The following is a 24,244-nucleotide window of genomic DNA, read 5'->3' on the forward strand; positions in this document are numbered from 1 at the left end:
AGTAACTTTTTAACCGTTACCCGTAGAAAAATTATTTTTTCATATTTAGAAAAACTGAATTTTTATACACATTTAGAAAGAAAAACAATTTAGTCTAGTAAAATAAAATTACACTACATGTAAATCAAAAGGTAAATTCGTACAGGTTGAAACAAATTTTATATCAAAGTTTAGGTGGGTACAAAAGATATTTTCAAGAAAGTATCCAAATCATACAAGGGGATCATTGTTTAAATAATTAAAAAGGGGTAATTTTTTGCAAAAAAACTTATTTTTTAACTGCTGAGGATATTCAATTATTAATGAAGGTGTATAGGATTATTTTCTGCAAAGTTGAAGAGTAAATTTTTCACATAAGACTTACAAAATTAAATTTGACCCCCTATTTATTTAAATAATTATACATAAAACTTTAAAAACAAATTTGCAAAAAATTAGTTTTAGCGTTTTAAATAAGCACTATAAAATATCTTATTTTACAGAAGAAGTTGCGCTATGTTATCAGTATTAACCAAAAAAATTGGTCCAAAAATATTTTACATTTTTTGAGATATTGAATTTGTTTATTAAATGTTACTCTATTTTCAATTGCAAAAACGAGGTTGTTGCCAAAGAAGTATTCACCTGTATTAAATCTTATTATTTTTATTTTTTTATATATTTTCGATAAATGTATTGATAAATTCAAATTTCAATTAAACTTCCCCCTAAAATGGCATTTGAAAATTATTCAAGCCTGTCAGCTCTTGTAACATAATGACCTAATTTGTTACCTTTGACCCACTTACAACGTGTGGGGGTCATATGTTATCCTAGGGCCGTATCCTTAGGGATTATATCCATCCTTTGGAATTTGCTATGTTAGCATTTTGATGTGACTTTTAGTCCATTTTTGAAAGGCTTTGACCTTCGTATTTTTTGGTTGGCTCACCATGTTCTTGCAACACTGATGATGCTCTTTTTAGAGCGAAAACGTTTTGTTCGATGTTTGTAGCCCTATAGGGTTTTTTAAAATAATATACCTTTTACCAGGACCAAAATTTTTTATTAAATTTTACTTGTAATTAATGGTATACAGCCAGCTACAGGAAATTCTTCCTTGTGGATATTCAAATTTGTTTATAATTTGTTTTTTTTTAATAACGTCGCGGGGATTAAACATTTTGAAATACCGTTTCGATAATTGGATTCCTGGGAATTTTTTACTAATTAACAAATTTTTTGTCTTTTTTCCTCTTCTTTTTTTTTCTTGGAGTTATATTACTACGGGCCCTTTTAAGGTTAAGTTTCATTAAGAATGTCGAATCTCTAAGTTGTAGATTCTAGACCTAAAAATATTAAGATTGGTTTAAAATCACTTAAATAAAATGTGGCTACTTACTGAGTTACAGGGTGTTTTATTTAAAAATTTAAAAATTATTTTTACCAACTACTTTCAAACTATTTGACGTATCCTTATCATACTTGGCAGAAAGTGTGGGTACTATACAGTCTACTAAATTGTGATAAACAAAAGTTTCTAGCTACTACCAGAGGCGTACGACAGGGGATAGTTAATGGTTGACCCTTCCCAAATTCTACGCAACTGAGGGAATTACTATTTTAGGCGAAATTTTTCGATTCTCTAATACTTTCTTTGTAAATAATAAACTCTTTACTGGTAACGATTAAGTCATTAGTTTTCGAGATATTGGACGTTAAAAATGAAACGGCATAGTTATTTTAATTCATTCATTCATTTTAAACTTCCAATATCTCTCAAACTGATGACTTTATCGATACCAATAAAGTTACTTACATACAAAGTATTGGAAAATCGAAAAATTTCGCTAAAATAGTAATTCACTCAGTGGCGTAGAATTTGGGAAGGGTCAATCATCCACTATCCCCTGTCGTACGCCTCTGGCACTAGCAAGAAACGTTTATAAATCACAATTTAGTAGGGTGTATAATAGCTACACTTTCTGCCAAGTATGATAAGGATACGTCAAATAGTTTTAAAGTACTAGGTAAAAATAATTTTTAAATTTTTAAATAAAACACCCTGTAACTCAGTAAGTAGCCACATTTTATTTAAGAGATTTTAGTTAAATCTTAATATTTTTAGGTCTAGAATCTACAACCCAGAGGTTCGACATTCTTAATAAAATTTAACCCTAAAAGGGCCCGTAATAATATAACTCCAAGAAAAAAAAGAAGAAGAAAAAACGACAAAAAAATTTGTTAATTAGTAAAAAATTCCCAGGAACCCAATTATCGAAACGGCATTTCAAAATACTTAATCCCCGCGACGTTATTAAAAAAAACAAATTATAAACAAATTTGAATAATTTTCAAATGCCATTTTAAGGGGGAGTTTAATTGAAATTTGAATTTATCAATACATTTATCGAAAATATACATAAAAATAAAAATAATGAGATCTTAAGCAGATGAATATTTCTTTGGCAACAACCGCGTTTTTGCAATTGAAAATATAGTAACACTTAAAAACAAATTCAATATCTCAAAAAATATTAAATATTTTTTGACCAATTTTTTTTTGCTTAATACTGGTAATATAGCGCAACTTAGTCTGTAAAAAAAGATATTTTATAGTGCTTATTTAAAACGCTAAAAATATTTTTTTGCAATTTTTTTTAAGTTTATATACAATTACTTAAATAAATAGGGGGTCAAATTTAATTTAGTAAGTCTTATGTGAAATATTTTCTCTTCAACTTTGCAGAAAAAAATTCCATAGACCTTCATCGATAAGTGGATTACCTCAGCAGTTAAAAAAGTATTTTTTTTTACAAAAATGACCCCTTTTTAATTATTTAAACAATATTCCCCTTGTATGATTTGGATACTTTCTTGAAAATATCTTTTGAACCCACCTAAACTTTGATATAAAATTTGTTTTAACCTGTACGAATTTACATTTTGACTTTTTTTTATTTTATTAGGCTAATTGTCCTAGGACAATTAGGAACGAAGTTATCCCCCTTTTTTTAATTCACATGTTTTTGCAAAATAATTTTGCAATATTTAGAATTATTTTTTGTCATTTTTTTTTAAATTAAGTTAATAGTCTAAATCTTCTTCTTTCATAACCTATCCAAAGTATTACTGTAACTTCATCATTTTTTGACTTATAGTGTTGCAAAAAAATTAATTTGGGATAAACAAATTATATAACTTTTAAACTATTTGACCGATTGCTTTGAAATTTAGGGTATGATTTAAGCACCAGAAGTCTCAGCATTCCGTCTAATAAGAAGGTTCTGAGTTAATTTTTACATGTTATGAATATTGATAAAAACTCAAAATTTATGATTTATTTTGCAATTTTCTAAGCAACCAATAAGGATAGACATATTCAGCGAACGCCATATTGAAGTTTTTTATACGATTTATGAGTTTCTTAGTCTCAAATTTGTTTAAAATGCTTAACTTTTTGGTAATAGGCGAAAAAAGCGAAAATTTACATCAAAATATACATCATAATTTGGACTGATCCTTAATTTATTAATATTGGATGAGATATCCAAATAAATTCGTAGTTAACATTGTTGGTGCGCCAAATATTAATAAAAACATACAATATCCTACCTAGTCGGCTATGACACTAAATTTCCTTTAAAATTTGATATTATACTATTTTTATAGTTCCAGTTGCTCTGTTACCATTACTAATATGAATTTTTCTAATGAGGAACTAATTAATAAGATTTTTGTGCTAGTGGAGTATAACAAAAATGTGCTACTAGCAATAAGAATTTTTCATCAGAAATTCCCTGATAGACGACAATTAAGAAAAGAAACGTTTAAAAATATACTAGAACGGTTTCAACGGACTGAACACTAAGATTATGATAAACCTGATCGAACAAAAACTATTGTAAGTGAAGGAAACAGGAAACATTAAAAGTAATCCTTAATGTCACTGAGGATCTGCATATTAGTACAACCGTTCTTACAATCTAAGTATCTAGTCTGTTGAAACCGTTTTAGTATACTTTCAAAAGATTATCTTTTTGGTTTTCTATCAACGAATTGCTGATGATAAATTTTTATTGCAAGTAGCTCATTTTTGTTATACTCTCCTAGCACAAAGCTATGTTAATCAGTTCCTCATTAGAAAAATTAATATTAGTACTAATAACAAATCAACTGGAACTAAGTATAATGTCAAATGTTTAAGCAAATTTTCTGTCATAGCCAACTAGGGAAAATTTTGTATGTTTGATTAATATTTTAAGCACCAACAACCTTAACTACGAACGTATTTGGATATCTCATCCAATATTAATAAATTAAGGATCAGGCTAGATTATTATGTATTTTTTTTGAAAAATTATTTTTCTTTGGATATTTTCACGGCCACCTAATAAAATTTCACGTAATTTTTGTTGCAATTAATGTTTGGCTTAAAGAATCACGAATAACTTACAAATTAAAGCACTTAGGTATAGGGAATGCTTAAGAAATAAAAAAGTATCATAAAATATAATTTCATTACAATACTAAAATACAGGGTGTTCCTTTTAAGAAAACTAAGAAAATACTCATTCCGAGTTTCGACCCACCCTGTATACTAAAATTAAACATTTCGCTATAATGTTAATGATTAACAATAGTAGACTATATTAAAAATTGTTTGAATATTAATATAAGTTTTGGTGTCAAATCACTACAATTCTACAGGGTGTAGATATTGCTACGAAATTAACAAAAAAACGTAATTAACTTTTAAAGTACCTCGTATAATATTACAAAACCATACATTTTAAGAAAGGAAACATTGAGGAGAATCCAAAAATGTAAAAATATACAGGATGTCCTATTTAAAAAAACATAAGTTTGTGTCACCCTGTTAACACGGACGCCTCTGTATATTTGAAAATATTTTTAAATTATGTTACTATGTATGCCCCAACTTTTACCTAAATAACTTTTTTTCGTATCTCTTACGACAAACGAGTAATTGGACTTTGTCACACTAATGCCCCACCCTGTATATTATCTAGGTATAGATTAGGTACTTCTAGGAGCAAAATTTATAGTTATCAGCAAAACAGAGATACAACTAATAATGATCAGACCCAGAGGCGGATTTAAAGAGTCTCTTGGATATACTAATAAAAATATTGGAAGCCTTTAAAATCTGGTGCGACCGAAGAATATCTAAATAGAAAATTGAAGTGATCAACATTTGTCTTTCCCTATGCAGGGTCGGCTTGCCTAATTGCATTTCTCCATAAGTTTCTACCTTGGGTCATATCAGCATCAATCCCCTTTACCTACATGTGCTGCCCAAGGGTCTCCTCCCAGGTCTTATTTAGCATTTCTCTCCTACTTCTTCCAGTAGCCAGCAGTTCAGCAATGCTTCGAATTGGGTGAATAACGTCTTGACGGTAAACATGACCAAACCATCTTACCTATGCTCCTACCTACTCATTCCTATTTTTAGCCTTTTTGTTACTTCACTCATCTATCTAAGCATTGACATTTCTCTCGCATGCATTCGTTGTTTCTCTTTCTTTTTAACTGCCCAACACTCAAGTCCGTACACCATAGCTGGTTCTATGGCTTTTTTATAGAATGTTCCCTTCGGATTCATTGGAATTTTTCTGTCACACAACACTCCACTTGCTTCCTTCTATTTCATCCATCCAACCCTAATTCTCCTGCATCCATCTCCATCTATTTTCCCATGACTCTGTACTACTCATCTTAAAACGCTCACTTTTCACAATCATTTCACTATCAAAAGATATCATTTTATTTGCAGTAATTCCATCTTTAAATGAACATTCCAAATACTCTGTCTTTGTCCTATCTCTCTCTTCTATGGCGCTACATCGCAAGTTGGGCCCTGCCCTCCCCGAGCATCCGCCTCCAAGTATCTCTGTTTCTGGCTACTCTCCTCCAGTTGTCCACCCTCAATATCTCTATAGCATCGGTTCTCACTTCGTCTATCCACCTCTTCCTTGGTCTTCCTACTGACCGACGTCTCACCAGACGTTCCGCTAGACGTCTTTGTCCTACAGTCCTACTAAGTTTTAAACCTTTTTTCTCAAGAGATTATCCCCACTATCCAGTTTTTGTTCTAAGTCGCCTTTAATATTTCTCACCACCACCACATCATCAGCATACATTAACCCGTAATGTTACCCTGTAGTTTCGCTGTTATCTGATCCAAAACTACTGTTAATAAATAAGGACTAACCACCGAGCCTTGGTTGCAATCATACTTTCGCATGAAAATCAGTCTCTCCCACACCTGCCCTGACACTAGTTGTTACTCCCTCATACATATATTATTATCTCTCACAATCTTTACATATTTACCGGAGACTCCTTTCTTATTGAGTGCCCACCACAGAATATCTCGAGGAATTCTATCATAATATGCTTTCTTAAAATCCATGAGTATCATATGACCGTTTGTTTAATTATACCTTTATTTTTCAACCCTTAAAATTGCATCTGTTGTACATTTTCCCTGCATAAAGCCAAATTGATTATCAGATATTTCGGTTTCTTCACGTACCTATCTCTCTATCAATAACTGTCTCCCACATTTTCATGGTGTGACTAAGTATTTTTATGGCCATGTAGTTTGTGCATTGTTGTATATCTCCTTTGTTTTTGTAAACAGGTACTAATATACTGCTTCTCCATTCATCTGGCATTTGTCTAACTTCCATAATTTCTATTAAATAAACCTGTTAGCCAACTTGCTCCTGTCTCTCCTAATGCATTCCAAACCTCCCCAGGAATATCATCTGGTCCAACTGATTTTCCTTCCGTTATGTTTTGAAGTGTTGAACCATTTCCTTATTTGATATTTTGAAATAGAAAACTGAAATAACTAAAACACTTAAGGTTCGAAAGCTGGAATATTTCAAACAACCGACGGGAAGAATAATATTCTTCAACGGCCCATAGTCCCTGATAAATTCGAGAGAAGAAGAGATCCAGACTAAACAAAACATTTTATAAACAAACAAACAAAGCAAACAAATTATTACAGTTATTAGATAGATAGATAGATAGATAGATAGATATGTTTATTGTTTCTAATGAAAAATCATATAACAAGATGTTATTACAGTTATTGTAATATCCACTGTCAGAAATTGGACAAGGTATTAGAAGAAGAAGAAAATTAGGTGCATGTATCGCAGCAAAAATTATGATAATTAATTGCAATTGCAATTATTTGCAAAATTACCATTTCCTGACTTTTTCATGACCTCACAATCTCTCTGCAATTTAAAATTAACAAATCCCAAAATACTATTCGGTTACGTAATAATGCTGATAAATGAATGTATGATTGGATACAAAAATATAACACGCTACTAAAAATAAGTGATTAAAAATTATTGTTTAATAATAAAGTAAAGTCCCGTGTTGACATGTTTCTATGGGTAAATGGTAAAGTACTAACATCTTGGTACTCTCTCAATATTTTTGGGATATAAAATGAATACTATGATATGGAATCAACAGTTCGAAATCTGTATTAGACAAGAAAGTACTCCGTTGGAAAATAGAAAAGGTATGTATTCTTGTGATTTATAATTTTCTTATTAAAATTAGAAAATATTCTGTCAGCTAATTTTTTGTTTACTCTTCTTCGTGTTTTATTCTTTTATTTACACTTTTATTACTTATTTTTTCTTTTATTTCTTGTTCTTTATCTTCCTCTTCTTTTTCTTATGTTTATTAAAATTCTGTTAATCTGATAATATCCATGTCATATTTCTAGAAGCACTTCCAGAAATACTTTGTCCTCACAATATGATTCCTTCCAGTATTATTTGTCTTAGCAAGTTTTAACTGATTTTTTATGACTCTGCTACTGTTTTCTTTTTACTCTTTCTCGATTTCTAAAGTCTTGTACTCCACATAGGTCTTTCAGGTATCAGCCTATTCTACTTCTTGTTTTCTTTCTTATATTCCTCTGTTTTATCGGATATTGGGTATCATCAACGCTATTATAATTTGCACAGCTGCTCCGTTGATGCTTCCAATCCACTCTCTTAAGTTTTTCATCCAGGACATTCATCTACGGATTGACTTCATTCGGTTATCGATTTTTCTTGATTATATTTTGTAACATACTATATTTTTGCCTCCATGGTTAATAAACATTTTCTTCATTTTTATGAATATGGACTGGCAATTTCGATGTATGTATCTGAGCACTTCAAAGTTTTGGTATTTAACTCGCAAATCATTATTATAAATGTTATTACTCTGAAGAAATGAATGTCTTTGAGTGGATCGTGGCGTATTCTATCGAAAACCTTTTTAAAGTCTACGGAACAAGCATCTATTTCTTTATTAACTAAGATATTGTTGTGTGGCTACATTTAGAGTAGACCAAACTCCCCTTTTCTGAATATCATTTGTGTATGCTTATGGCCAATATCAAGTGTCAGCTTTTGGTAAATGCAGTTGAATGATATCTTAAGCAAACAGCTCAATAACCAGATTATTTGCCATTTGAAAAATTTTTGGTAAGATTTTAGAGATATTCTGATGAATCCATACGGCAAGAATTATTGAGGTGTAACACTCCAATTTTTGATTGCCTTTTTTGTTTCTTCCTTCATATACCTATCTAGCCCAGTTTTACTTTTTTTATGTGGACTGTTGCTTCTGGTGTCTGCGTACAATTCATGTATGCTCATTTTGCTATTTCTGTTTTAAGTACATCAACAATAAATAAGTACAGTAAAATTATTTCTATTTCAGATTAACGATGAAGTTCAAACATGGATCAACTTTTATTCTAATATTCGCATTAATAGTCTTAACAGGCGCCGAAGATGATAATGAACAAAGAATTAAAAGATCGCCCAAACCAGATTGGGAAGTGAATCCAGGAGCTAACCGTGATGATGATGGTAATACCAATGCAGGCGTCCAAGTGAAAAATCATGGAAATGACCACGATTTTGAAGCAGGATGGAGCAAAGTAGTTAGTGGACCCGATAGAGCTAAACCAACATGGCATGTAGGTGGTACCTGGAGATTCAAACGATCGCCGAGACCAGATTGGGAAGTGAATCCAGGAGCTAACCGTGATGATGATGGTAATACTAATGCTGGCGTCCAAGTAAAAAATCATGGAAATGACCACGATTTTGAAGCAGGATGGAGCAAAGTAGTTAGTGGACCCGATAGAGCTAAACCAACATGGCATGTAGGTGGTACCTGGAGATTCAAGAGATCGCCTAGACCAGATTGGGAAGTAAACCCTGGAGCTAACGGGGATGGAAATGGTAACACTAATGCTGGTGTAGAAGTAAGAAATAAAGGTAAAGATCATGACTTTGAGGCTGGATGGAACAAGGTTGTTCATGGACCCAACAGGGCTAAACCAACATGGCATGTAGGTGGTACCTGGAGATTCAAGAGATCACCTAAACCAGATTGGGAAGTGAATCCAGGAGCTAACCGTGATGATGATGGTAATACTAATGCTGGCGTCCAAGTAAAAAATCATGGAAATGACCACGATTTTGAAGCAGGATGGAGCAAAGTAGTTAGTGGACCCGATAGAGCTAAACCAACATGGCATGTAGGTGGTACCTGGAGATTCAAGAGATCGCCTAGACCAGATTGGGAAGTAAACCCTGGAGCTAACGGTGATGGAAATGGTAACACTAATGCTGGTGTAGAAGTAAGAAATAAAGGCAAAGATCATGACTTTGAGGCTGGATGGAACAAAGTTGTTCATGGACCCAACAGGGCTAAACCAACATGGCATGTAGGTGGTACCTGGAGATTCAAGAGATCACCTAAACCAGATTGGGAAGTGAATCCAGGAGCTAACCGTGATGATGATGGTAATACTAATGCTGGCGTCCAAGTAAAAAATCATGGAAATGACCACGATTTTGAAGCAGGATGGAGCAAAGTAGTTAGTGGACCCGATAGAGCTAAACCAACATGGCATGTAGGTGGTACCTGGAGATTCAAGAGATCGCCTAGACCAGATTGGGAAGTGAATCCAGGAGCTAACCGTGATGATGATGGTAATACTAATGCTGGCGTCCAAGTAAAAAATCATGGAAACGACCACGATTTTGAAGCAGGATGGAGCAAAGTAGTTAGCGGACCCGATAGAGCTAAACCAACATGGCATGTAGGTGGTACTTGGAGATTCTAGAATCCTATAGCAATAGGAATATTAGGAAATACAAATATTCTCGTATTTTGTACTATTTATTTAATTTATTGTTAATAAAAAATTAAATCGAGTTCCTAGTTTTAGTTTTTCCTTAGTTTGTCAAGTAATTAAATAATTGGTAGCAATAATAACAAAGTAGATAATATTGTTAATTTGCATAGATAAAACTATATTATCCAATTCAATTAACTATTATGGACAGTTTTATACTCCAAACAACTCATGTGATATTTATTTGCTAAAAGAATATGCAATTTTTGTAACATTTCAAGTATTTTCGATGATAAACCAGTATTATTTTCAAAGACAATTTTAAAAATACATTTAGAAGATAATATATAATAAATTGGTTAACTTAACTATAATAATAGATTTTATCTTTTTCCTATAAATATTTATCTTGCTTTGTTTTGTTTTGTTTTGTCAATCACAGCCATCAATACAAAAGTGGTCATTATACATAATAGCAGGGATCTACTAAGGTGATGCATGTTCATTTTTATTGGGCGAGGTGATCTATTTTCTCAATAATTCATGAATATGCATAATGCTGGTAATGATTATTAATGCGTCATAATTCCAATAATTTTTTCTGTTGTTTTATATATTTAAAAATATGGTTTAGATGTTATTGCTTAGACATTTCTTTTTTAAATTTTCCTTCAACTACTTAGGTTTATGACCAAGAAAAGATACAATAATAAACTGGAAATATAAAATATACTAAATATAGGGTTAAGGATCCTATTGTGAGACCCGTTCCTAATATGAGACCCTTGTCTCTAGAGTCTTGTAAGTGATGCAGCCTGGCGAGTGGGGTAAAAACTAAACTCTGATAATTTTTCCAGTAGGCAGTAGGCTGTGAATAAATCGAGTGTCTGTGATTTAGTATTACCAGTCAGTGAAGTTTTTAAGTATTTTGCGAGTCAGAAGTTTTTTAATCGGTGTAGCTCAAACAGAATTTTTATTTTTAAGGTGGGAGAAAAAAAATCACCTTAGTAATTAGTTGATAGCTACTTAAATTGGTTACAGAAACACGCCATTATAGTGGCGTAAAACCAATCCTAAACTTAAAATACGGACTAAAAAGTTCACACGTGGTCGCTCCTAATATAAGACCTTCAAGTGTGCCCAATATGAGATATCTCATATTAGGGTACATACTGTAATGTTTTGAGTATAGCATCATGTCTTTTTGCTGTTTTGTTAGGAAATAAGTCACAATTTAAGTTAAAAATGAAATTCATTGACGTTTAGACTTCCAATTTTTATTTTCAACTTAAATTGTGGTTTATTTAAAAAAAAAAAAAAGAAAATTGCATACTATGCCACAAAGAAACAGTTTCAGAACAACAGCATCATGTATACAGCATGTAATACAGTTTATATCCAGAACAATGCGTAAATAGTTATTTTCCTAACAAGTGCAGAAAGTCATTCTTTTCCGCACGCGGCTGCAGTTTGCCGAACGACGCGAAGCGGGAGTCGAGTGCGGAAAAGAGACTTTCTGCAAGAGTTAGGAACAATATTTTTGCTAAGAGTCTTTAAAAAATTACCAAATCTTAATCAATTAATTTAATTAATATGAAAATACATACACAAATTAATTCTTTGATAAGGTTGTCAAAACCAAACTTTCAGTATAATTAGTTAGCATGACGACGATCTTGGTTTCCATGACAATGATTCAAAACGACTCTTATTGTCTACCGATTTGACTTTCGAATATTATGTCAAAATTATTTTATTTCATCGAATTGTCGCGTTAATTTCATTAAAACAGGAACACAATAAGATATATTTGAAATAAATTAGTAAATAATATCTAAATATTAGTTTATTGCATGTATTATAATTACTTTAAGGCCATATTAACATATCTAAATTAACACGCGTGCGGAAAAGCACAAACCGCGTGCGGAAAAGTAACACCCGTGCGGAAAAGTAACACGCGTGCGGAAAAGTGAAACTTTCTAAACTAAAATGCGTGCGCGAAAGTAGACATTTTTGCACGCTCGTAGAAAAAATAATTTTTTATCACCTTTTTAACCTATATAACGTGGTGCCTCATAATAGGATACCCCATGGTCTCATATTAAGACACCTTTTTTTAAGTTCGGAATTTTGACATTTTAAAAAAATTAATTTATTGGTAAAAAAATGTAGGTTTAAAATTAATTTTGAACCTGTTGCAACAGAATAGCATAATTATCTGACATGTGTCTAATTTCAGACTTCTTGAATCCATAAACTTTACGATTACCAAGAGTAAAAAAAAGGGTATCATATTTGGATCCATTACCCTACACAATACTAACTAAATATAAACAAAATACAGTATGAAAAATGAAAGAATACCCATGAACGAACATATAAAACACGCTGTATTTTCCTGTCACCGTGTCATACAAATAATTGGCCAGCGCAAGTACATGTAATAATTATTATTACATGTACTTGCGCTGGGCAATTTTCTTTGTGACACGGTGACAGGAAAATACAGCGTGTTTAATGTGTTCGTTCATGGGTATTCTTTAATTTTTTCGACTGTAGGTTTAATCAATGCCAGCTATTACAGGGTGCGCCAAACCTCTGGTTTTCTTTGATTACGGCTAAACTATGAGATATACAAAAAAATGTTTATAACAAAACTAATGTGTCTTCAAGACGTCTATAAGTTAAAATTATTTTGGTTATACGGGGTAAGTCAGAACGACAGTATGAACCAAAGTTTTATTTTTTTAAATGGAACATCCTATATATTAAATCATTTTTGAATATATTATTTAAAAATATGAAAAATTTGTATAAGGTCTTATAGGCATAAACTTAATAATTTTCGAAATATTTACATTTTTATTGAGAAAAATGGTAATATTTATAGGGTTGTGGATTATGTTTTCAAGGTAATAAAAATTTAAGTGATAGGTCAAAGTTTGTATAATATAGTGTTATTTTTAAATAATTAAATATCTTTTACTTTTAGCCATAAAATATACAGTGTGATCACTATTCGCCAATACAAAATTTTCTCATTTTTTTAAATGGGACACCCTATTAGTTTTGCATTTTGTAGTAAATATTACAACCTTTCTTTTGGTATAAGGTTGTATGTACCTAGCATGTTTCGTTTTGTAGATAGTTTAAAAAAACTATAGATTTTAGGTTTTTGTGGATTTTTTATTAAAAAATTTTTTGCAAAAAATTTTTTTCTGGTTTTAGAAACATACACTAAAATATCAAATATGAAATTAAAAACGTAATTAGTGATTAAAATAAATCGTATGCTAGTACAATTCAATTGAATTTAATGACTTTAAATTATTTTACAATAAATATTTTACCATATTAATGAATGCATAAATTAGTTACTAAATTAAATAAACTACCAAATTTTAAATCTACCTTAGTAAGTTTTTTGCCACAGCAACTTTCCTCCACCAAATTAATTGTTAGTTACATTGTATTTACGAGTAAGATCAGTTAAACTTTTAATTTACCTTTTAAATTTACTTACATCTTGAGAACATCATAATTATAAAGTATGCATTGAAACAAATGAATGTTAAATGTATCAGCCAAATTATTTATTAATATAAATAGTATTTACTGGTGTCACACAAGCTGGTAATACTTTTGTAGTTGAAATTTTTGTAACAATTTTTTATATTTTAAATTTTAATTTTTCAACCGAACATGTGGATATGACGTTTGTGTTGGGCGAAACCATTAGAAATTATTAACAGCTTTTGTGACACGAGTAGGTACATAGATACTATTGACTTCTTAATATACTTCTATAACGTTCATTTGTTTCTAAGCATACTTTATACGTTCACAAGATGTAGGTAAATTAAAAAGTTATTAAGTGAAATTACTCGTAAATACAATATAACTTACAATTCATTTGGTACAGGAAATTTGCTGTGATAGAAAAATTACTAGGGTAGATTTAAAATTTGGTTCTTTATTTGGACACGCGCCAACTCGTAACTTTTAATGACAAAAATTTTCAAATCAAAATGTACACCGGCCAATTCGTAACTTTTTTATTACCCGATCTGCCAACTCGAAATTTTCTTCAGGTGAATTTGAAAGCATTTATTAAATCTAATACCTTAAATCTAAACCGAATGTTTCTTGTTTTGCTTAAAAACATTATATTTGTATATACGTACCTATAAAAAATAGCAAAAATTGAAATATCTTAAAAAATAATTGAAACAATATTATAGTGTTTCATTAACACGTGTTTTGAATATTATTTCCATCAAGTATAGAAGTATAGCTCTATATGAGACTGGTTTTTATCAAGTAATAAGTAATAATTACTTGATAAAACAACTTACTCACAATTATTGTAAATTCAATATTTAGATGTTTAGCAATGATAAATTATTTAAATCCATCTGATAATTTAAAAGCAAACAGATTTTCCATATGTTTATTTCAACTCTAAAAGATTATACCCTTATTTAGTTACGAATTCACCGGTAGTTGATTGGTTACCGAAAAATTACCTGAAGGCCAGAGTTACCAATTGGCCTGTAATTAGGATGGGGGATTAAAATAGTTACGAATTCACCTGGACCCCTTTATTTAATTTAGTGTAACTAATTCATGCATTCCTTAGTATGGTAAAATATTTTTTGTAAAATAATTTAAAGTAATTAAATTCAATTGAATTGTACTGCCATACGATTAATTTTAATATTTAATTACGTTTTTATTTTCATATTTGATATTTTACTGTATGTTTCTAAAACCAGATTATAATTTTTTTTTTCCAAAAAAATTTATAATAAAAAATCCGCAAAAACGTAAAATCTATAGTTTTTTTAAATATCTATATCTTATACCAAAAGAAAGGTTGTAATATTTACTACAAAATGCAAAACTAATACACAGGGTGTCCCATTTAAAAAAATGATAAAATTTTGTATTTGCAAATAGTGATCACACTGTATATTTTATGGCTAAAAGTAAAAGATATTAGATTATTTAAAAATAACACTATATTATAAAAACTTTGACCTATCACTTAAATTTTTATTACCTTGAAAACATAATCCACAAACCTATAAATATTACCATTTTTCTCAATAAAAATGTAAATATTTCGAAAATTATTAACTTTAGGCCTATAAAACCTTATACAAATTTTTAGTATTTTTAAAAAGTATATTCAAAAATGATTTAATACATAGGGTGTTCCATTTAAAAAAATACAACTTTGGTTCATACCGTCGTTCTAACTTACCCTGTATAATCAAAAATAATTTTAAATTATAGACGTCTTTGATACACATTAGTTTTGTTATAAACATTTTTTGTATATCTCATAGTTTAGCCGTAATCAAAGAAAACCAGAGGTTTGGCGCACCCTATTAAAATTTTTCACAACTCATAACTTTGAAAGATTTCAAAAATGCTGTTACGTTAGTTACATATTTAAATAAACATAGACAGTTTTGCTTTGATTTAATTCGAGTCTCTTGCCATCCCCTGACACGTGTTTCTAGGCTTACCCATTATCAAAGAGGCTTTGCATGAAGACTGAATTGAACCAAAACGCACCGACTCGTTGGTAATATATTTAAATATTCTGGTAAGATGAAGTGAGTTTCGATAACGATTAAAGTAAACTGTGAACCTGAGGCATATTTATATCGGGCGATGCTGGGAATTTATTCCACAAAATAGTTACATATTTGTTTTTTAACCTTTGAATGTGTTTGGAAGGTGGAAATGCAGACTGTCTTCTTGGGAACTTAATAAGAATACAGAGTGAGTTTTATGTATGGAAACACTCAATTATCTCGGAAACGACTTGCACGATTTTTATAGATTTTGGTTAGTAAAGGTTTTCTGAGGGGGGCGATATTATAGTGGCAATTACATTGTTGTCAGATTTTCCGTTTTTCTGGAAATCTAATGAACTTTCTTATTTCAAACGAAACACCCTGTATATTTTTTGCGTTTTAAAGTCATAAAGAAATACTGATTATTTTTTATGTTATATTCCCTATACCTAAATGCCATAATTTCGGAGTTATTGCTACATTTTTAAAAAAGGAAAAATTAAACAAATTATAAAAATCAATTTTTTCGGCTCAGGTAAATATTACTTTAGGTTCTTTGGATCATTGGGAACAAAAAAGATCTTCTGTAACTTTTCTATAAAATTAATCGTTTCCGACTTATAAACAATTTAAAACTGAAAAAATCGAATAATGACGATTTTCAAGGTTCAAAAACATAAATAAAAAATATAATTTTAGAAATTACGAAGTACCTAAATTCAAGCTCAACCCTTTTTCTAGGAGCTCGCCATAAGAGTTTTTTCATGTTTTATTCTAAAACATCGTTTTTTAATTTGTTAATAAAGCGCATATGAGAGGACGGGCGATCGGGCTGTATTAACAAATAAAAAAATATTTTAATATAAAACAAGTTCAAATTACGTATTGGTATATAGAATAAGGCTTGAACTTGAATTTGGGCACTACTCAGTTTCAAAACTAATAATTTTTATTTGTGTTTTTGAATCTAGAAAATTGTCATTGTTTGATTTTTTTCAGTTTTAAATTGTTTATAATTCGGAAACGATAAATTTTATAAAAAAATTACAAAAGATCTTTTTTGTTCCCGATGATCCAAAGAACCTAAAATAATATTGACCAGAGTCGAAAAAATTGATTTTTATAATTTGTTTAAATTTTTTTTTAAATAAATGTAGCAATATATCCGAAATTATGGCATTTAGGTATAGGGAATATATTTAGGTATAGGACTTCAAAACGCAAAAAATATACAGGGTGTTGCATTTGAAATAAGAAAGTTCATTAGATTTCCAGAAAAACGGAAAATCTGACAACAATGTAATTGCTACTATAATATCGGCCGTCTCAGAGAACCCTTACCCACCAAAATCTATAAAAATCGTGCAAGCCGTTTCCGAGGTAATTGAGTGTTTCCATACATAAAACTCACTCTGTATGTTTTACTGAAGCTAGGACAAATAATCCCCGGACAAATAATCCCCGGACAAATAATCCCGGACAAAAAATCCCCACAAACTATCCCCGGAGACAAAAATTCCTCGGACAAAAAATCCCAACAAAAAATCCCGGACAAATAATCCCCACAATTTTTTTTGGAAAAAATATCCCCACAAAAAATACCCGGACAAAAGATCCCCAAGAAATATTTACGCGCGATTACAACTACATACATTTTACTTGAGACTGTTCACATGCCAACGCGCGTTTTAATGACCTAAAACGCGCGTTAGCATGTAAACGATCTTAAGTAAAATGTATGTAGTTGTAATCGGGCGTTATCAAAAAGCGCGTTATCAAGCCTCTGTCAAGAGAACGGGGCCTTAGCTCATTCCCCATATCTTCCACGATTTTTGAAAAAAAACTCACACTCTTTTGTCATGTAAATTTTGAAGTTTTCAGCATGGAATTGGAATTCGAAATTTGGTAAAATTTCGGGAAAACTTTTAGAGAACTATTCGATAGCAAATATTTCTTGGCGATTTTTTGTCCGGGATTTTTGTGGGGATATTTTGTCCAAAAAAATTTGTGGGGATTATTTGTCCGGGATTCTTTGTGGGGATTTTTTGTCCGGAGATTATTTGTCCGTGGATTTTTTGTACGGGGATTTTTTGTCCAGGATTATTCCGGGATTATTTGTCCGGGACACATCATCAGCATACATTAACCCGTAATGTTACCCTGTAGTTTCGCTGTTATCTGACCCAAAACTACTGTTAATAAATAAGGACTAACCACCGAGCCTTGGTTGCAATCATACTTTCGCATGAAAATCAGTCTTTCCCACACCTGTCCTGACACTAGTTGTTACTCCCTCATACGTATATTATTATCTCTCACAATCTTTACATATTTACCGGAGACTCCTTTCTTATTGAGTGCCCACCACAGAATATCTCAAGGAATTCTATCATAATATGCTTTCTCAAAATCCATGAGTATCATATGAGCGCTTGTTTAATTATACCTGTATTTTTCAACCCTTAAAATTGCATCTGTTGTAAATTTTCCCTGAATGAAGCCAAATTGATTATCAGATATTTCGGTTTCTTCACGTATCTCTCTATCAATTACTGTCTCCCACATTTTCATGGTGTGACTAAGTATTTTTATGGCCATGTAGTTTGTGCATTGTTGTATATCTCCTTTGTTTTTGTAAACAGGTACTAATATACTGCTTCTCCATTCATCTGGCATTTGTCTAACTTCCATAATTTCTATTAAATAAACCTGTTAGCCAACTTGCTCCTGTCTCTTCTAATGCATTCCAAACATCCCCAGGAATATCATCTGGTCCAACTGATTTTCCTTCCGTTACGTTTTGAAGTGTTGAACCATTTCCTTATTTGATATTTTGAAATAGAAAACTGAAATAACTAAAACACTTAAGGTTCGAAAGCTGGAATATTTCAAACAACCGACGGGAAGAATAATCTTCTTCAACGGCCCATAGTCCCTGATAAATTCGAGAGAAGAAGAGATCCAGACTAAACAAAACATTTTATAAACAAACAAACAAAGCAAACAAATTATTAGGTACAGTTATTATAATCTCCACTGTCAGAAATTGGACAAGGTATTAGAAGAAGAAGAAAATTAGGTGCATGTATCGCAGCAAAAATTATGATAATTAATTGCAATTGCAATTATTTGCAAAATTACCATTTCCTGACTTTTTCATGACCTCACAATCTCTCTGCAATTTAAAATTAACAAATCCCAAAATACTATTCGGTTACGTAATAATGCTGATAAATGAATGTATGATTGGATACAAAAATATAACACGCTACTAAAAATAAGTGATTAAAAATTATTGTTTAATAATAAAGTAAAGTCCCGTGTTGACATGTTTCTATGGGTAAATGGTAAAGTACTAACATCTTGGTACTCTCTCAATATTTTTGGGATATAAAATGAATACTATGATATGGAATCAACAGTTCGAAATCTGTATTAGACAAGAAAGTACTCCGTTGGAAAATAGAAAAGGTATGTATTCTTGTTATTTATAATTTTCTTATTAAAATTAGAAAATATTCTGTCAGCTAATTTTTTGTTTACTCTTCTTCGTGTTTTATTCTTCTATTTACACTTTTAATACTTATTTTTTTCTTTTATTTCTTGTTCTTTATCTTCCTCTTCTTTTTCTTATGTTTATTAAAATTCTGTTAATCTGATAATATCCATGTCATATTTCTAGAAGCACTTCCAGAAATACTTTGTCCTCACAATATGATTCCTTCCAGTATTATTTGTCTTAGCAAGTTTTAACTGATTTTTTATGACTCTGCTACTGTTTTCTTTTTACTCTTTCTCGATTTCTAAAGTCTTGTACTCCACATAGGTCTTTCAGGTATCAGCCTATTCTACTTCTTGTTTTCTTTCTTATATTCCTCTGTTTTATCGGATATTGGGTATCATCAACGCTATTATAATTTGCACAGCTGCTCCGTTGATGCTTCCAATCCACTCTCTTAAGTTTTTCATCCAGGCCATTCATCTACGGATTGACTTCATTCGGTTATCGATTTTTCTTGATTATATTTTGTAACGTACCTACTATATTTTTGCCTCCATGGTTAATAAACATTTTCTTCATTTTTATGAATATGGACTGGCAATTTCGATGTATGTATCTGAGCACTTCAAAGTTTTGGTATTTAACTCGCAAATCATTATTATAAATGTTATTACTCTGAAGAAATGAATGCCTTGAGTGGATCGTGGCGTATTCTATCGAAAACCTTTTTAAAGTCTACGGAACAAGCATCTATTTCTTTATTAACTAAGATATTGTTGTGTGGCTACATTTAGAGTAGACCAAACTCCCCTTTTCTGAATATCATTTGTGTATGCTTATGGCCAATATCAAGTGCCAGCTTTTGGTAAATGCAGTTGAATGATATCTTAAGCAAACAGCTCAATAACCAGATTATTTGCCATCTGAAAAATTTTTGGTAAGATTTTAGAGGACGGGGTCGAGTTCGCTCCCAATGGTAAGAATTTTACCTGAACTAAAAAAGGTGGAGTCCGAATTGGCTCCCATAGACAAAATTTATGTTACCTAAACATGTCGAAAATATCACCCAGCGTTGTCACTTCTTTCAAATTTTCTCTTTTTGTTAGAAACAGGTACCTTCCTAGAAATATCTATGGGAAAGGAGGAAGACCTAACCCTTCGGTCCTAACTTAACTTTCGGGTATTAGAGTGTAGAGCGCAAACCGGCCGATCTCAGGTAAGAGCGCAAAACGGTCGAGCGCATACCGGCCGACACCGATAATTTGTGTTAAAATTGCCACATATGCCAATGTTGAACTAAAACAAACTCTAAAAGTATTTGTCTAAAAGTATAATTTTCCTATAAAAAGTCTATATCACTATGTAAATTTCCTAAGCAGTATAAATATTACACGATTTGGCAACAATGTCTAATGTTTCCGCGATTATATGAGAGCCTACCCGCATTCATGCGGGAGCCAATTCGTACCCTTCTAAAATATACCTCAACGAAGCGGAGCGAACTCGACTTCACTCTTTAGAGATATTCTGATGAATCCATACGGCAAGAATTAGTGAGGTGTAACACTCCAATTTTTGATTGCCTTTTTTGTTTCTTCCTTCATATACCTATCTAGCCCAGTTTTACTTTTTTTATGTGGACTGTTGCTTCTGGTGTCTGCGTACAATTCATGTATGCTCATTTTGCTATTTCTGTTTTAAGTACATCAACAATAAATAAGTACAGTAAAATTATTTTTATTTCAGATTAACGATGAAGTTCAAACATGGATCAACTTTTATTCTAATATTCGCATTAATAGTCTTAACAGGCGCCGAAGATGATAATGAACAAAGATTTAAAAGATCGCCCAAACCAGATTGGGAAGTGAATCCAGGAGCTAACCGTGATGATGATGGTAATACCAATGCAGGCGTCCAAGTGAAAAATCATGGAAATGACCACGATTTTGAAGCAGGATGGAGCAAAGTAGTTAGTGGACCCGATAGAGCTAAACCAACATGGCATGTAGGTGGTACATGGAGATTCAAGAGATCGCCAAAACCAGATTGGGAAGTGAATCCAGGAGCTAACGGTGATGGAAATGGTAACACTAATGCTGGAGTAGAAATAAGAAATAAGGACAAAGATCATGACTTCCAGGCTGGATGGAGCAAAGTTGTCCATGGACCCAACAGAGCTAAACCAACGTGGCATGTAGGTGGTACCTGGAGATTCAAGAGATCACCTAAACCAGATTGGGAAGTGAATCCAGGAGCTAACCGTGACGATGATGGTAATACTAATGCTGGCGTCCAAGTGAAAAATCATGGAAACGATCATGATTTTGAAGCAGGATGGAGCAAAGTAGTTAGTGGACCCGATAGAGCTAAACCAACATGGCATGTAGGTGGTACCTGGAGATTCAAACGATCGCCGAGACCAGATTGGGAAGTGAATCCAGGAGCTAACCGTGATGATGATGGTAATACTAATGCTGGCGTCCAAGTAAAAAATCATGGAAATGACCACGATTTTGAAGCAGGATGGAGCAAAGTAGTTAGTGGACCCGATAGAGCTAAACCAACATGGCATGTAGGTGGTACCTGGAGATTCAAACGATCGCCGAGACCAGATTGGGAAGTGAATCCAGGAGCTAACCGTAATGATGATGGTAATACTAATGCTGGCGTCCAAGTAAAAAATCATGGAAATGACCACGATTTTGAAGCAGGATGGAGCAAAGTAGTTAGTGGACCCGATAGAGCTAAACCAACATGGCATGTAGGTGGTACCTGGAGATTCAAGAGATCGCCTAGACCAGATTGGGAAGTAAACCCTGGAGCTAACGGGGATGGAAATGGTAACACTAATGCTGGTGTAGAAGTAAGAAATAAAGGCAAAGATCATGACTTTGAGGCTGGATGGAACAAGGTTGTTCATGGACCCAACAGGGCTAAACCAACATGGCATGTAGGTGGTACCTGGAGATTCAAAAGATCGCCAAGACCAGATTGGGAAGTGAATCCAGGAGCTAACCGTGATGATGATGGTAATACTAATGCTGGCGTCCAAGTAAAAAATCATGGAAACGACCACGATTTTGAAGCAGGATGGAGCAAAGTAGTTAGCGGACCCGATAGAGCTAAACCAACATGGCATGTAGGTGGTACTTGGAGATTCTAGAATCCTATAGCAATAGGAATATTACGAAATACAAATATTCTCGTATTTTGTACTATTTATTTAATTTATTGTAATAAAAAATTAAATCGAGTTCCTAGTTTTAGTTTTTCCTTAGTTTGTCAACAGGGCCGCTGCTAAAGTGTTGGCCGCCCGTGTACAACTTAATATTTGCCGCCCTCCTTTTAACACTTTAGTCGTTTCAACATACCAACATAACAATTTCATGTTCTTAGTATGTTCATAGAACATACTTTTCAGAAAAAGTATATGCTGAGAATATACGTAATTACCATTGGGAATGTGCAGAGCAGATGCTGAGTATATACTACATTACAGTACTTAAACGTTCTATGTATATACTTAGAATGTACTACCGCACTTCTTTTCAGTATATACCAAGAATATCCGTTTTAGAACATTCTAAGGAGGTGCTGTAAACCTTCTATTTATATACTTAGAATGTACTACCGCACATCTTTTTAGTATATATAGGAAGAATGCACTTTTTAGTATATGGGAAGAATATTCCAAGGAAGTGCTATATATTGCTCAGAAGTATGTTTTCGGCATCACCGAATCTCATCCTAGGTTCTACTTTCTACTAAATTTACATATTATATATGAGAATGTAGTTTGTACATTCTACAATATTACTTAAAAAGTAAATATGAAATATATAAATTTTTGTTAGTTATATAAATATTATATAGGTAAGTAGGTATATATATTTAGGTATATATTATATTCCTCTCATCCTAGGTTCTACTTTCTACTAAATTTACATATTATATATGAGAATGTAGTTTGTACATTCTACAATATTACTTAAAAAGTAAATATGAAATATATAAATTTTTGTTAGTTATATAAATATTATATAGGTAAGTAGGTATATATATTTAGGTATATATTATATTTAGTTTATTTGCATATAAAAATAAAAATGCTGAATATACCTATAGTACCCAAATATATATTATGTAAAATATGTATGTAAATAACTAAAATTTATATGTTGTTTATATGTACCTATATACATACTTACTATTTAAGTAATATTGAAGTACCAAAATGAATTTTTTATTTGTAAGTTGACCGCAAACAAAATAAATAGATTAATTATGCATGTTCCTATTCCTTGTAGAAATACTCGGTCTTCCTCATAACACAGCACAGACCAAAATACACATCCCGCATACAGTGATAGTGTTGAGTGTAGATACAAATACAAATGCCAAATGTTTTTCATATTTTGTATTTTGCCTTTATTCCCAACCCCTTACCCCTTATGCAGGTATGAAGCGGTCGTTTCCTCTTTGTTTGTGGGTTTTGGCTCAGCTTATCTGAATGTCAATTCCATATAAAAATAAAATTCTAAGAATACTCATGATAAACTTATTAAACCAAAATAGTAAATGCATTTCAATGATGAAAGCGAAACGAGAATTTCTCCTTTTTCGTTAATACAATTAATTTTTAAACATTTTTACCATACAATTAAAACAATTTTAAATAATGAATTCGGTAGTTCAATAGTACTGCCTACATACATATATTTTTAAATTTTATTAATTATTCATAACGAAGTTGATAATCTGTTAGCCTATATATTATTGTGTTTTCAATTTATCAATCAAAAGCAAAATGAAAATTAAATTAAATTTTTTTTTAAATAACGCGGGCACATAAATTTGATACACCCTGTATATTGAGCTATAAATATTTATTAGAATGTAGTTTGGATGTAAGTGGATTTCTCTTTTAATGAGCTTTCCGATGAACCATTAAAGGCTTTTGTG

General features: G+C 31.7%; 2 protein-coding genes across 22 annotated transcripts in view; one reads left to right on the forward strand and one right to left on the reverse strand.

Moving 5' to 3' along the window:
• LOC114335322 (putative phosphoenolpyruvate synthase) overlaps nt 1-24,244 on the reverse strand; it is a 153,531-nt gene that overhangs the window by 63,709 nt on the left and 65,578 nt on the right. The gene's annotated exons all lie outside the window — the stretch shown is intronic.
• On the forward strand, nt 7,337-22,535 carry LOC114335321 (acaloleptin A-like). Of its 20 annotated transcripts, none has more exons than XM_050648495.1 (5): nt 7,337-7,552; nt 8,755-9,320; nt 9,699-9,776; nt 9,966-10,154; nt 21,481-22,535. In XM_050648495.1, exons 2-5 carry the CDS (start codon nt 8,762-8,764, stop codon nt 22,443-22,445), a joined length of 1,791 nt encoding a protein of 596 aa, XP_050504452.1. In that variant the 5' UTR covers nt 7,337-7,552; nt 8,755-8,761; the 3' UTR covers nt 22,446-22,535. The 20 variants fall into 20 exon arrangements, with proteins under 20 accessions (XP_050504452.1, XP_050504444.1, XP_050504450.1 ...); XM_050648487.1 differs by having other exon boundaries at nt 8,755-9,236; nt 9,426-10,154; nt 21,481-21,858; nt 22,048-22,535; XM_050648493.1 differs by having other exon boundaries at nt 8,755-9,236; nt 9,426-10,154; nt 21,481-21,858; nt 22,237-22,535.

This window comes from Diabrotica virgifera, chromosome 4 (genome assembly GCF_917563875.1).
Source record: "Diabrotica virgifera virgifera chromosome 4, PGI_DIABVI_V3a".
NCBI classification, from domain to species: domain Eukaryota; kingdom Metazoa; phylum Arthropoda; class Insecta; order Coleoptera; family Chrysomelidae; genus Diabrotica; species Diabrotica virgifera.